This window comes from Pichia kudriavzevii, chromosome 4, assembly GCF_003054445.1.
Source record: "Pichia kudriavzevii chromosome 4, complete sequence".
In the NCBI taxonomy this organism is placed as follows: domain Eukaryota; kingdom Fungi; phylum Ascomycota; class Pichiomycetes; order Pichiales; family Pichiaceae; genus Pichia; species Pichia kudriavzevii.
In genome coordinates this window covers 1,261,493-1,273,580 of record NC_042509.1, presented here as the reverse complement: position 1 = coordinate 1,273,580, position 12,088 = coordinate 1,261,493, and the positions used below count along the sequence as shown (strand labels likewise).

At 37.7% G+C, this 12,088-nt stretch overlaps 6 protein-coding genes across 6 annotated transcripts; 4 read left to right on the top strand and 2 right to left on the bottom strand.

The window, feature by feature from the left end:
* Positions 1 to 653: 653 nt before the first annotated feature.
* C5L36_0D06120 (uncharacterized protein) lies at positions 654 to 986 on the top strand (the record flags this gene model as incomplete). Its single annotated transcript, XM_029467502.1, has 1 exon — positions 654 to 986. The coding sequence occupies one exon, from the start codon at positions 654 to 656 to the stop codon at positions 984 to 986; it is 333 nt and encodes a 110-aa protein (XP_029323362.1).
* Positions 987 to 1,326: 340 nt separating this feature from the next.
* Positions 1,327 to 4,704, top strand: C5L36_0D06110 (uncharacterized protein; the record flags this gene model as incomplete). The annotated part of the gene is made up of 1 exon (XM_029467501.1): positions 1,327 to 4,704. The coding sequence occupies one exon, from the start codon at positions 1,327 to 1,329 to the stop codon at positions 4,702 to 4,704; it is 3,378 nt and encodes a 1,125-aa protein (XP_029323361.1).
* Positions 4,705 to 5,283: 579 nt separating this feature from the next.
* On the top strand, positions 5,284 to 7,467 carry C5L36_0D06100 (uncharacterized protein; the record flags this gene model as incomplete). The annotated part of the gene is made up of 1 exon (XM_029467500.1): positions 5,284 to 7,467. One exon carries the CDS (start codon positions 5,284 to 5,286, stop codon positions 7,465 to 7,467), a length of 2,184 nt encoding a protein of 727 aa, XP_029323360.1.
* A 276-nt stretch (positions 7,468 to 7,743) lies between these two features.
* C5L36_0D06090 (uncharacterized protein) lies at positions 7,744 to 9,849 on the bottom strand (the record flags this gene model as incomplete). The annotated part of the gene is made up of 1 exon (XM_029467499.1): positions 7,744 to 9,849. One exon carries the CDS (start codon positions 9,847 to 9,849, stop codon positions 7,744 to 7,746), a length of 2,106 nt encoding a protein of 701 aa, XP_029323359.1.
* A 20-nt stretch (positions 9,850 to 9,869) lies between these two features.
* Positions 9,870 to 11,288, bottom strand: C5L36_0D06080 (uncharacterized protein; the record flags this gene model as incomplete). Its single annotated transcript, XM_029467498.1, has 1 exon — positions 9,870 to 11,288. One exon carries the CDS (start codon positions 11,286 to 11,288, stop codon positions 9,870 to 9,872), a length of 1,419 nt encoding a protein of 472 aa, XP_029323358.1.
* Positions 11,289 to 11,513: 225 nt separating this feature from the next.
* Positions 11,514 to 11,951, top strand: C5L36_0D06070 (uncharacterized protein; the record flags this gene model as incomplete). The annotated part of the gene is made up of 1 exon (XM_029467497.1): positions 11,514 to 11,951. One exon carries the CDS (start codon positions 11,514 to 11,516, stop codon positions 11,949 to 11,951), a length of 438 nt encoding a protein of 145 aa, XP_029323357.1.
* Positions 11,952 to 12,088: the final 137 nt, after the last annotated feature.

Sequence of the window (12,088 nt, the reverse complement as noted above, 5' to 3'; positions counted from 1 at the left end):
TTCCAACTATTTTCAAAGTCGTCTACAAGAAAAAGATGATGCGAGCCTGATTTTGAGATAATCTTCACTAATTTGATGAAGTTTGGAAAATCATTTTCTATGACTGTGAGTTGAAGTAAAGTTCTTCCCAGTATGTCTCTCCTTAGGACATCATTGAGAGTAAAAGTAGTGTTGGTTGCGGAAGTACCCCCCTCCTTTGGCGTCTTAATATCAACGGGATTGAATTTTAAAACATATTTTGACTTTTTACGGAGAAAAGTTCTTAGATCCGAAATTATATTAAAGTAAAGTTGGTTTGAAGGTATGGCTTTTTTATAGTTTTTCTATTCTTTTTTATTGGATGACAAGGTCTGAAGGTGTCGAGTTTTCAAAAAAAGTTTGTGTCTCTATTAGGAGGGGGTTTCTGTTGTTCCAAAGGCGTCTTACAAAGAAATACCAAGCAAGAAAAACAAATAAGAGTAGGAATATCCACGTGCCATTACCGGGCAAACACAAATTATCATGTTCTTCATGGAGAATGTGAAATTTTGCGAGCGAGCATGATTTTTATTTCCAGGGAAATTCCACAATGAAGATACTTACAAGAAAGAAATCTCCCTTAGTTAGAGAGAGTTGGATCAAGCGATATCCATTAAATCAGGTCCTACTGCTTTATGTCTCTCTTTATTGACAGAAACAGCATTGCTCCGCAGAGCGTATCGAAACAGCGGCTCGAACTTGCTGAATTCCAATATGACGGTCTCAATGGTCTTCTGGAAACCATTCGTAAGAGATGCAACCAGAAATGCATCCCTCTAGATTATGGGGAAGGCGATCTCACTAAGGGTGAGAGTGAATGTACGAACCGGTGTGTGGCAAAGTTCATGCAGGGCCACAAGATCATTGGAAACCACGTGGAAACCCATCATCGTCTTAGTGACCAACAACTGGAGCCATACAAAACTTTGAGAAGGGAGTACCTGAGCTCCCCGTCGCCTGGAAAGTGAGTCATTGTGTATATTCTCAACGCCTTCTCTACCGCTGTATATAATATAAGAAAATATAGTATAGTATAACATGAAATAGTTCAAAAATGTATTAGATAGGCACCCTAGCTGCCCCGGTTATCTAATAATACAAACATATTTTTCAGTCTCGTTTTTATTCCTAGCGTGTTGCACTCATAATTTGAATTGGAAAAGTATTGCTTTTTCCAACTTTTTTTATTTACACAGATTACATCCATCTCTTCTCGGGTCGGTAGTTCTTTTTCGCCTCTGCCACCCAGGTTGTTCCCCTTCTCTTGTTTGGACGCTAACAGCAGCTTTATAGAATATCCTAGTTAAAATGACCACATCGGACGCCAAAATATCACAAATTGATCCATTGGAATCAAAACCAGCCAACAACTTACCGGATAGTGCAACAATAAACAACAACGAGAGCCATGAAGAACGCTTGAAGAGATACCTATTAGATACAGATCCTCTGAAGGAATATAAGAAACATAACTCACAAGATGCTGCTACTCGGTTCCATTATTTATTATCTCTATCCCCATTATTCCGTCACTTTATTGACGCAAATGCAACCAATGACAAATCACTGCACAAATTAATCAGACAAATCGATCAAAAACAGGCAACAGGTAAATCTTCGGAGAAATCCTCAAGCTCCTCCAATCGCCGCAAAAGGAAATCGGAAAAGGAGGAGGATGCAGAACTAATCAACAACGAGGAGGAGGAACTAGAAGATTCATCGTCGCATTTCTTAACTGAATCTCCAAACTATATTGATGGTAAATTACGTGATTATCAAATCCAAGGTCTTAATTGGTTAATATCATTATATGAGAATCGACTCTCCGGTATTCTGGCAGATGAAATGGGGTTGGGCAAAACCTTACAGACTATTTCCTTCTTGGGATATTTACGTTATTATGAGAAGATTGACGGTCCATTCCTTGTTATCGTACCAAAATCAACATTAGATAATTGGCGTAGAGAGTTTGGTAAATGGACTAAGGATGTGAATGTGGTTGTTTTGCAAGGTGACAAAGAATCACGTAGTCAGATAATCAACGAAGTCTTACTAAAGGCTAATTTTGACGTTTGTATAACATCATTTGAAATGGTCATTAGAGAAAAGGCTAAACTTTCTAAATTCAGGTGGCAGTATATGGTGATAGATGAAGCACATAGAATAAAAAATGAACAGTCGTCTTTATCACAAATAATTAGATTATTTTATTCCAAGAATAGGTTATTAATCACTGGTACTCCTTTACAGAACAATTTGCATGAATTATGGGCACTTTTGAACTTCTTATTACCCGATGTCTTCGGAGATAATGAAATATTCAATGAGTGGTTTGAAAAAAATAATAATAGCATCGATGGTGAAGATGGGGAAAGTGAAGAAAAGGCTGAGGAAAAGGACAAAGAAGCTGTTGAGAAATTGCGTAAGATCTTATCACCATTCTTATTGCGTCGTGTTAAATCTGACGTTGAGAAAAGCTTGTTGCCCAAAAAGGAAGTCAATGTGTATGTTGGTATGACGTCGATGCAAATCAAATGGTACAGAAACTTGTTGCAAAAAGATATCGAAGCGGTGAATGGACAAGTGGGTAAAAGAGAGGGTAAGACGAGATTATTAAATATTGTCATGCAATTGAGAAAATGTTGCAATCATCCTTACCTTTTTGATGGTGCAGAACCTGGACCGCCTTTTACAAATGATGAACATCTTGTTTACAACTCTGGCAAAATGATTGTGTTGGATAAATTGCTCAAAAAATTAAGGGAACAAGGTTCAAGAGTTTTGATTTTTTCACAAATGAGTAGATTACTTGACATTTTAGAAGATTACTGTTATCTTAGGGATTATGAATATTGTAGAATCGATGGTTCTACCGATCATGAAGATAGGATTCAAGCTATCGACGACTACAACGCACCGGATAGTAAAAAGTTCATATTTTTATTAACTACTAGAGCTGGTGGATTGGGTATCAATTTAACCACTGCAGATGTTGTTATTTTATTTGATTCTGATTGGAATCCCCAAGCAGATCTTCAAGCAATGGATAGAGCACATCGGATTGGGCAGAAGAAACAAGTTAAAGTCTTCAGATTTGTCACTGAAAATGCCATTGAAGAAAAGGTCTTGGAAAGAGCAGCACAGAAGTTAAGGCTAGATCAGTTGGTCATTCAACAAGGTCGTAGTAGGTTTTCGGAGGAGAAAAAAGATAACAATAGTTCGAACAACAAGGAAGACCTATTGAATATGATTCAACATGGTGCTCAAGAAGTTCTTGATGGAGATGAAAATGGTGGTGTGAGTACTGACATTGATATTGATGCAATTCTTTTGAAGGGTGAAGAGAAAACAAGAGAATTAAACCAAAAGTTTGAAAAACTTGGCCTTGATGATCTACAAAACTTTAACGGTGATCAACAGTCAGCGTATGAATGGAATGGTGAAAATTTTGCCAAAAAGAAAACAAAGGGTCTGGGAATTTTTCTCAACCCAACTAAACGTGTTCGAAAGGAACAACAGTATAGTGTGGATGGTTATTATAAGGATGTTATGAATCAAATGAAGGTTGCACCTGTTGTCAAACCTAGCATCCCCAAACCTCCTAAACAATATCAACTAATGGATTTTCAGTTCTATAATGCTCAAAGGTTGCAACTATTGTTCACTAAAGAGCTTTTAGCGTATAGAAAGAAAATTCATTATCGAATTGGAGAAGAAGATCTGGATCTAGAAAATAAAAAATATGAAAACTTTGACTATAGTGAGTACTTGAAAATGGGTAAAAGAGATCAAAAGAATGCGATTAAAGAGTTGATTAGTCGAGAACAAGAGAAAATCAACAAGGCTGAACCATTCACGATTGATGATATTAAGGAGAAAAATAAATTGCTGGACGAAGGTTTTGGCAATTGGAATAGAAGAGAATTTATGCAGTTTATTCATGGATGCGCAAAGTATGGGTCTAAGAATTACTTGGAAATAAGTAATGATGTTAAGGGTAAAGATGAGAACGATGTTCGGCTGTATAGTGATGTTTTTTGGACCAGATATAAAGAAGTTGATGGGTGGGAGAGATACTTAAAGGAGATTGAATCTGGTGAAAAGAAGCTTGAGCGACTTAAAATGCAAGGTGAAATTCTACACAGCAAAATCAAAGACTCCAATATACCTATTGAAGACTTGACCATAATGTATCCGCCAAACAACTCCAAAAGGATGTATTCATTATTAGAAGATAGGTATTTGTTGATCAAAGCTGATGAGTATGGACTAACAAATCAGTATGTCTATGATCTAATCAAAAGGGATATCAATAAAGAAGAAATGTTTAAGTATTGCTTTTACTTCAAATCACGTACAACCAATGAAATAAGTAGAAGAATTGCTACACTATTACTTGCAGTTTCCAGAGAGGTAGAAGGACCAGATGCATTCAAGAGAAAGAGAAGGGCAGGAAAGGATATTGCATTATCCAATGGTAACAAGGAAAATAATGATGAAGTTGAAGATATAAGCTTGGAGACCAATGGTCGAGTAATAGAGAGCTTAGGATCCGAGTTAGACGAAAGCACTCCAGTTAGCCGACAGGAGAGCGTACTTACTATGGACGATGAGGAAGACGACGGTCCCGTGAATGTAACCAAGAAGCGGAAATTGGAAGATATTTCTGCTTCTGTTGTTGTATAATCATTGTATACTTTAATAAAGACAATGTTTGGAAACTTCGTAAAGTGGTTAGTACTCTGCCTGTTACCCGGTCTTCAACATACAAATTATTGGAGAACTGACTAATTAGGCAACTTCCTAGGTTTTTTATCGTCGATCGACGTATTGTTTTTTCGAGAAACGCCATTTGCCAGCTGTGTGTGTGGATTCGCTACGGGGTGGGTGTCGCTGGATTGGACACTCTCTGCCTCCTAGCCAGTGGGGGAGCTTGCATTGCAACAGTTACACACACGCAAAATGGATATTAGGTACTAGACGGACCACGCAGCCACAACGGAATCACTTTTCCTTTACACTCAAAGGGGTTACAGGAACACTGAAGAAAGTGGAGCATATTGTCAAAGTTTTTTGGTTAGTTTAATATTAATCACTTTTTTTCTGCAAGTTATTATTTGATTGATACATTAGCTATAATATTACTGAATTAGTGTTAGGAATAGCATCTGAGAACAGTAGTCAAAAAAATACCCTAATTTCCAATCAATATCTTCTTTAGTTCCCAATACAAATAAAAAAAAGAGCATAGTTAAGATCAAAAACATGTTAAGGACGTTGAACAAATTGTCATTATCAAAATCTGTTGCAAGAAATGCAACTAGAAACTTCTCAAGATCAGCAGCAATTAGAGATGAAGTTGAATTAAAGATTGATGGTATTCCTGTCTCCATTGAAAGAGGCTCTTCCATTATTCAAGCTGCTGAGAAGGCAGGTGTCTACATCCCAAGATATTGTTACCATGATAGACTAACTGTTGCAGGTAACTGTAGAATGTGTTTAGTTGAAATTGAAAAATCTCCAAAGATGGCTGCTGCTTGTGCAATGCCTGTTGGCCCAGGTATGTCTGTCATAACAACTTCCGATAAAGTCAAAAAGGTCAGAGAAGGTATCACAGAATTCTTGCTCTCTAATCATCCTTTAGATTGTCCAATTTGTGATCAAGGTGGTGAATGTGATTTACAAGAACAAACCTTAAGATACGGTTCTGACAGAGGTAGATTTCAAGAGGTTTCAGGAAAGAGAGCTGTTGAAAATAAAGCTATTGGTCCTTTAGTCAAAACTTCCATGAACAGATGTATTCACTGTACTAGATGTGTTAGATTTTTGAATGATGTTGCAGGTGCTCCTGAATTTGGTACTTCTGCTAGAGGTAATGATCTGCAAATTGGTACATATGTTGAAAGAAATGTTAATTCTGAATTATCGGGTAATATTATTGATTTGTGTCCAGTTGGTGCTTTAACTTCCAAGCCATACTCTTTCAAAGCAAGACCTTGGGAATTGAAGAGAACTGAATCTATTGATATTATGGATGCTTTAGGTTCTGCTATCAGAGTCGACACTAGGGGTATGGAAGTTATGAGAGTTCTTCCAAGATTAAACGAAGAAATCAATCAAGAGTGGATTTCTGATAGATCCAGATTCGCATGTGATGCTTTGAAGGTCCAAAGACTAACTAAACCATTAGTTAAGGATGGTGACAAGTTTGTTGATGCTACTTGGGATGGCGCTTTGTCTAAGATCGCTGATACAATCAAGAAAATTAACCCATCAAAGAACGAAGTTAAAGCAGTTGCTGGTCCTCTTGTTGATGTTGAAGGTATGGTTGCATTGAAAGACTTAGTTAACAGATTAGATTCAGAGAACTTGACGATTGATGCCCCTGTGACCGAATTACCATCTACTGACATCAGATCCAACTACATTTTCAACTCAACCATTGAAGGTATTGACACTGCTGACCAAATTCTAATTGTTGGTTCTAATCCAAGACATGAAGCAGCTGTCTTGAATGCAAGATTAAGAGCAAGATGGTTAGAATCAGACGATGTTGAAATTTCACATGTCGGTGAAAAGTTTAATGCTAATGTTAAGCTTAACGAATTGGGAGAAACTGCTAATGACTTACAAGCTGCCTTAAAGGGTGAATTAGGCAAGAAGTTGGCGTCCGCAAAGAATCCATTAATTATTGTTGGTTCGGGTGTTTGGGAATCCGCAGACTCTGCTGCTGTCGAATCTATCATTAAGAACTTTGCAAAGGGTAAAGAAAACATTGTGAACTCCGAATGGAATGGTTTATCCTTCTTACATCGTCAAGCATCCAGAACTGGTGCCTTAGATATTGGTTTCTACAACGCAGACCCAGCTGTAAAGGCTGTTGCTCCAAAGGTTGTATTCTTGTTTGGTGCGGATGAAATCGATCCAAAGGCTGTACCAACCGATGCCTTTGTAGTTTACGTTGGTCACCATGGTGATGTTGGTGCTTCATTAGCTGATGTTATTCTTCCAGGTACTGCATACACAGAGAAATCTGCTATCTATGTTAACACAGAAGGTAGATCACAAATGACTACAGCAGCCACTGGCCCTGTTGGTACTGCAAGAGAGGACTGGACTATTTTCAAAGCGCTTTCAGAATACTTGGGACTTGGACTACCATACGAAAATATCAGAGACTTACGTTCAAGAATTGAAAATATTGCTCCACATCTCGTAAGGATTGAAGCTGTTGAGTCTGTTTCTCCAGAATTTGTTAAACTTGCTATCGAGAATGCACCAAGTGCAGAGCCAACTGGTGCGCAGCTAAAGAATCCAATTAAGAATTTCTACTTCACTGATGTTATCTCTAGAAATTCCAAGACCATGGCTCAATGTGTTGGTTCCTTTGGTCCAACTGTTGAAAAGGTTGTTGATGAAAATGCGCACCAATACTTGGGTTTAGCTTAGAGTATTTTACACCACCAATAATATTCTAAACAATTTTTAACGAATATAAACTTTTCCCTTATAACCATATTTATTATCACTATTATTCATTTCTGTTTTCATTATAATTCATAGGTAGCATCCACGGATGAATATCTTTTCAAATGAGCAAGGTCTTTATTCTTACAATCTAGATTACAACCTCCCCACAAATCTATTCTACTATTTTATATACGTATTACGTCACAAATATATTTATTATTATTACTTATTCGGCTAGTAATGATATACATTGGTTTATTCCAGCTTTAGATCATGGTAAATAGTTTTTTCACCTACTTCTTCAATTTTCTGTAGTAACCATTGAGATACCTTGTTTAATCCCTTCTTTTTACTGGCATCAATACAATATGCAACATCGATATCGTTGACTTTCAAAGTGGTTCTGAACATCGGCAAAATACTCTTATTTTCCTTGTCTTCTTCGACGTGGTACCTAGGAACAACCCCTTTCTTAGCCAATAAATCGACAAGCTTGTTCTTTGAAGAGCTGTTAGGAGTGGGAATTTCATCTTTACCGATATATTGAACAGTCTTCAAAAACTTAGGTGTGTACTGCTTAAGCGTGGTGCTACTAGCAACTTCTGGTTTCTCCACAAACTCTAGTTTTTGACTTGCTCGTGTTTCCGAACGTGGAGTCATCATTCTCAGTAAATGATACTTTTCAATCATCGGTTTATTCAGTAACGCAGCTTGAGCCGCACGTGCACTAGAATCCTTAAGGTTTCTACCTTCACCGTACCCTAGAATATCCTCCGCAATGGAGCATGTTGTCAAATAGTGTTTACTATCGTTTTGAGATTTTTCATTCTTGTAAATTGGATGTAGTTTAGCACTTCCTATAAGTGCATATAGTTCTCCCTTAGCAAGTTTGTTCACAGGTTCCGAGGACGTAAAAGTGATTGGAAATTTCAGTTCTTTCTCTAGTACGGTTGCTGAAGATGTACTCTCCACCTCAGACACCTTATCTTCCTCGGAGTCTAAGGTGTCGAACTGAATATGTTTTGATTTATTCTGATCTGCTTTGCATGCAACGGTTTCTGGGGTTTCGCTTAATAGTTGGTTACGCAATTTGGAACTAACATGGAGATACTTCAAATGGTCAAAACCATCAAACTCCTTTAAAATGGGAGAATAAACTTTTGACAGCCAGTCCTTAATAAAGTCGTAAGCCGGTCCGTTTCTTCCCTTGTCTATAAATAGAGCACCAATATACGCTTCAAATAAATCAGCGATTCTCTTATTTTTGCCTACTTTGAATTCTGTCAGTTCAGTCTTCACCATATGAGAATCTAGCAATTCCATTTGACGTTCTGGAAATTTATAGGCTCTAGAAAGTAATTCAATTGTCTCATTTTTAACCAATGTAGATCTTAGAGATGATAGTTGCCCTTCATCAAATCCTCTATATCTATATTCAATGACATCCGAGATGACGGTCTCCAAGACAGCATCACCTAGGAATTCTAGCCTTTCGTTGTTAGACTGCACGGTATCTTGTTTCGAAGATAATAACTCATTGTTAGTAGCAGATTTATGAACAAACACTTTGGCTTCTAGCACAGAATCGTCAATTGTAGGTAGTGGTGGAAGTAGCGAGTTGAAAGCTTCTGAGGAAGTTCCACCACGATGTAGCTCCCTGTTCTTCTCCTTTAACTTTAGCTGCACGTCACTTACATTTTCCAGAACTGTGTCGTTGTCAAAGTCTATTATTTGTTTAACAATCGGCAACTGACCATTCTCTGATAATGTTTTCAACTGAGATGCCAACTGAATTTTATGAGATTTTGATAACAACAATATTTTGGCAGTAATATCACCATTGGTACCCATACCTGACTTTGTTGATTGTGCAATAAGAAAGTTCGTATATTGTTCTAGGTCTCTTAAGTTTGGTGCTAACTGCATGAGCTTTTTCAAATTCTCTTGAATGACACAAACTGAATGCTCAACTGACATCAAATCAGAAATTGCAATCTGCTTGATAATAGCAGGTTCGATTTTCTCTAAATTTTGGCCATCTGCATTTTTGGAGTTGACACCGTATTTGTCCTTCCTCTTTTCCTTGAGATTTTTAGAGTCTTCAGATTTGTCTCTTTTAGATCGCTTGGACTTTTTGTCTTTTTCTTTGCCTTGTTTATCAAGTTTTTGCTTCTTCTTTAAAACTTTTTCCTCAACCACTGAAGATTCTACCTCGTCTAAAGCTCTTTTGCTCATTGTTGACGATATTCGAGAATTATCTGCCTCTATAATAATATACAAAAGATTAAGCAAGAAAAACGTTTGAAAAAAAAAAAAAAAAAAATCCTGTATACAGTCGATCCGTGAAGGTGGAATTTTCATGCTCGCAAAATGCACAAAAATCAAAGCTGGTATGATGGCGCCTGTTGACCAAATATGCTTTTTGTGTTTTTACTGTCTGGCTTGTTCGTCAAGACTTGGTATAGTTTTGGAGGGTGCTGGTCGTTATTAGTTGTTTTGGCAAGTCTACTATAGTCCTGTGGAGTTTCTCCGAAAGTTTTAAGCATAATATCCCCTTTTTCAGGAGCAAACTTATTTTTCTTATCTTCCTTGTTAGCTTCGTCTTCTTCATTAGCTTCTTCATTACCTCCCTCTTCATCGCTTTCATCTAAATCATTGATAACAGTTCCCCAATGTTTTGATACGACAGGAGGACCAATATTGACCTCATTAGTGTTTTTGATGGTGATTTTACCATTAGTGTCAATGTTCATGTATGGATAACTTGGAGGCGGACCATATTGTTTCAACTTATTATACCAAGGTGGTAGCTTTGAGATGATCTTCCCATCTTCTGTAATCATTCCAAGTGCAACTCTCAAGCGTTTACTTAATCGTCCTACTTTCATTTTAGACACCTTGTCTTTGAAGATGAGATCATCGTTATTGGTCGTTTCTGTGTACAATTCACCAAATTTAAGCATCATTGGCTTCTTTTGATATTTGAAGAAAGCATCATATAGTTTGTTATAGTCAATGTCGAGCTGCCCCACCTTAGGTTGGATTCTTTCCCTCATTCTCTGCTTCAATGTGCTCTCCTCTTCACCACCATTGGTGTCTCTCATTTGCAATATTCCTGTTGCCTTTATAAAGTCAGGAAGTTCAAATGGAGGTCTCTCGACGCCTCTTTTAGATGAAAGAAAGCTCTTTTTCGACTGCCAGTGGCTTGGCACGGGAACTGAATTTCTTTTTGTTTTCAAATAAATAAACAACCTTGGATCTTGAGCATTTGCATCCATCCATTCGATCAACTCAGGTCGTTTGGACTCACTTTTAAGAACATATAGAGGAATTGAATAAAGTTTTTTCAATTGCCTTTTTGACAATGGCTTGTTGTCAGTCTTATCAAAATCACCGGTTTGCCTCACGTTCTCCTTCTCCGCCGTAGCTTTGTTTCCATCTTCACTTTTCTGTATGTGGGTATTGCTCCTTCCAGTTGGCGTAATGAGTTCCAGTTCCTGATCCTGTTCATCTCCTTCTACATTGTTCGAAAGATCAAACTTTCTCAAAATGTCTTTGTACATTTCAGCTAGAGCCTTGTTAGACTCATCTACTATAAATTCCGGCTCTGCAGGTTGTGACTCTCTTGTGGCTTTGACGCTTGATTCGACGGCTCCAGTCGAGGTAGAGGCTGGTGCAATATCCTGTATGGAAGTCGAAACATTGCCGCTTTTCTCCTGCCTCTTAAATTTCGCCCGCTCTCTTCTAAGTTGGTTTTTGGACTTCTTCTTGTCCTGTTTCTTTGGAGTAGTGGCACCCATTTGATCGAAACGTTGGTGTCTTGTAAAAGTACCAATAAACAATTGCAGTAAGAGGTTTTTTTTACTGTTTAAAAAGGAATATTCCTGACTTGAAGGATACAACAAAAAACATGCATTTCGCTATATTCGATGATTATAATTTGTATCAATTTCCTCTTGGCCGATTTGTCCCTACAGCGCAATTGAACAGTAAAACCTCTACTTCAGACGTATACATTTGCTAATATGGCTGTTCCTCCATCTACGGGCCTTGAAGGAATGAAAACTGACAAGAGTGCTGCTCAAACGGAAGATTTGGACGTGAAAGAAATTCCCGAGGTTCCTCCACCATCACAAAGCACCAAAACAGAACCTACTTCAATGAGTATGTCGACAAATGCAAGAAAAGACAGCGTTGTGATGCCCTTGAATACAGGAGGTGTAGCACCTCAGCAAAAGTCAGCAGCCACAGCGCCTACTACCCTCCAAAATCAGATTTCAACTAATATCCAAAAAAATCCCACAGGGAAACAACAGAAAACTTTGGGAGATATGACGCAAGAAATGAAGGAAACTCTAAACAAAACCGTAGAGGAATTGGAGAAATCGGATGCAGAATTTAATAGACTTGTTGGTAATGTAGAGAAGAGGATTGCGTCTTTACGTTTGAAAATGAGAAACTGAAACTACGAAAAAAACTTAACTTGATTCTCCGTCAATCCAAAGAACTGCTCTTACTTGTGGACTACTCTTACTTATGAACTGCCATATTATGGGATATGGTGTCTTCTATTCTTGCATAACTATTGAATTTCCAGGTT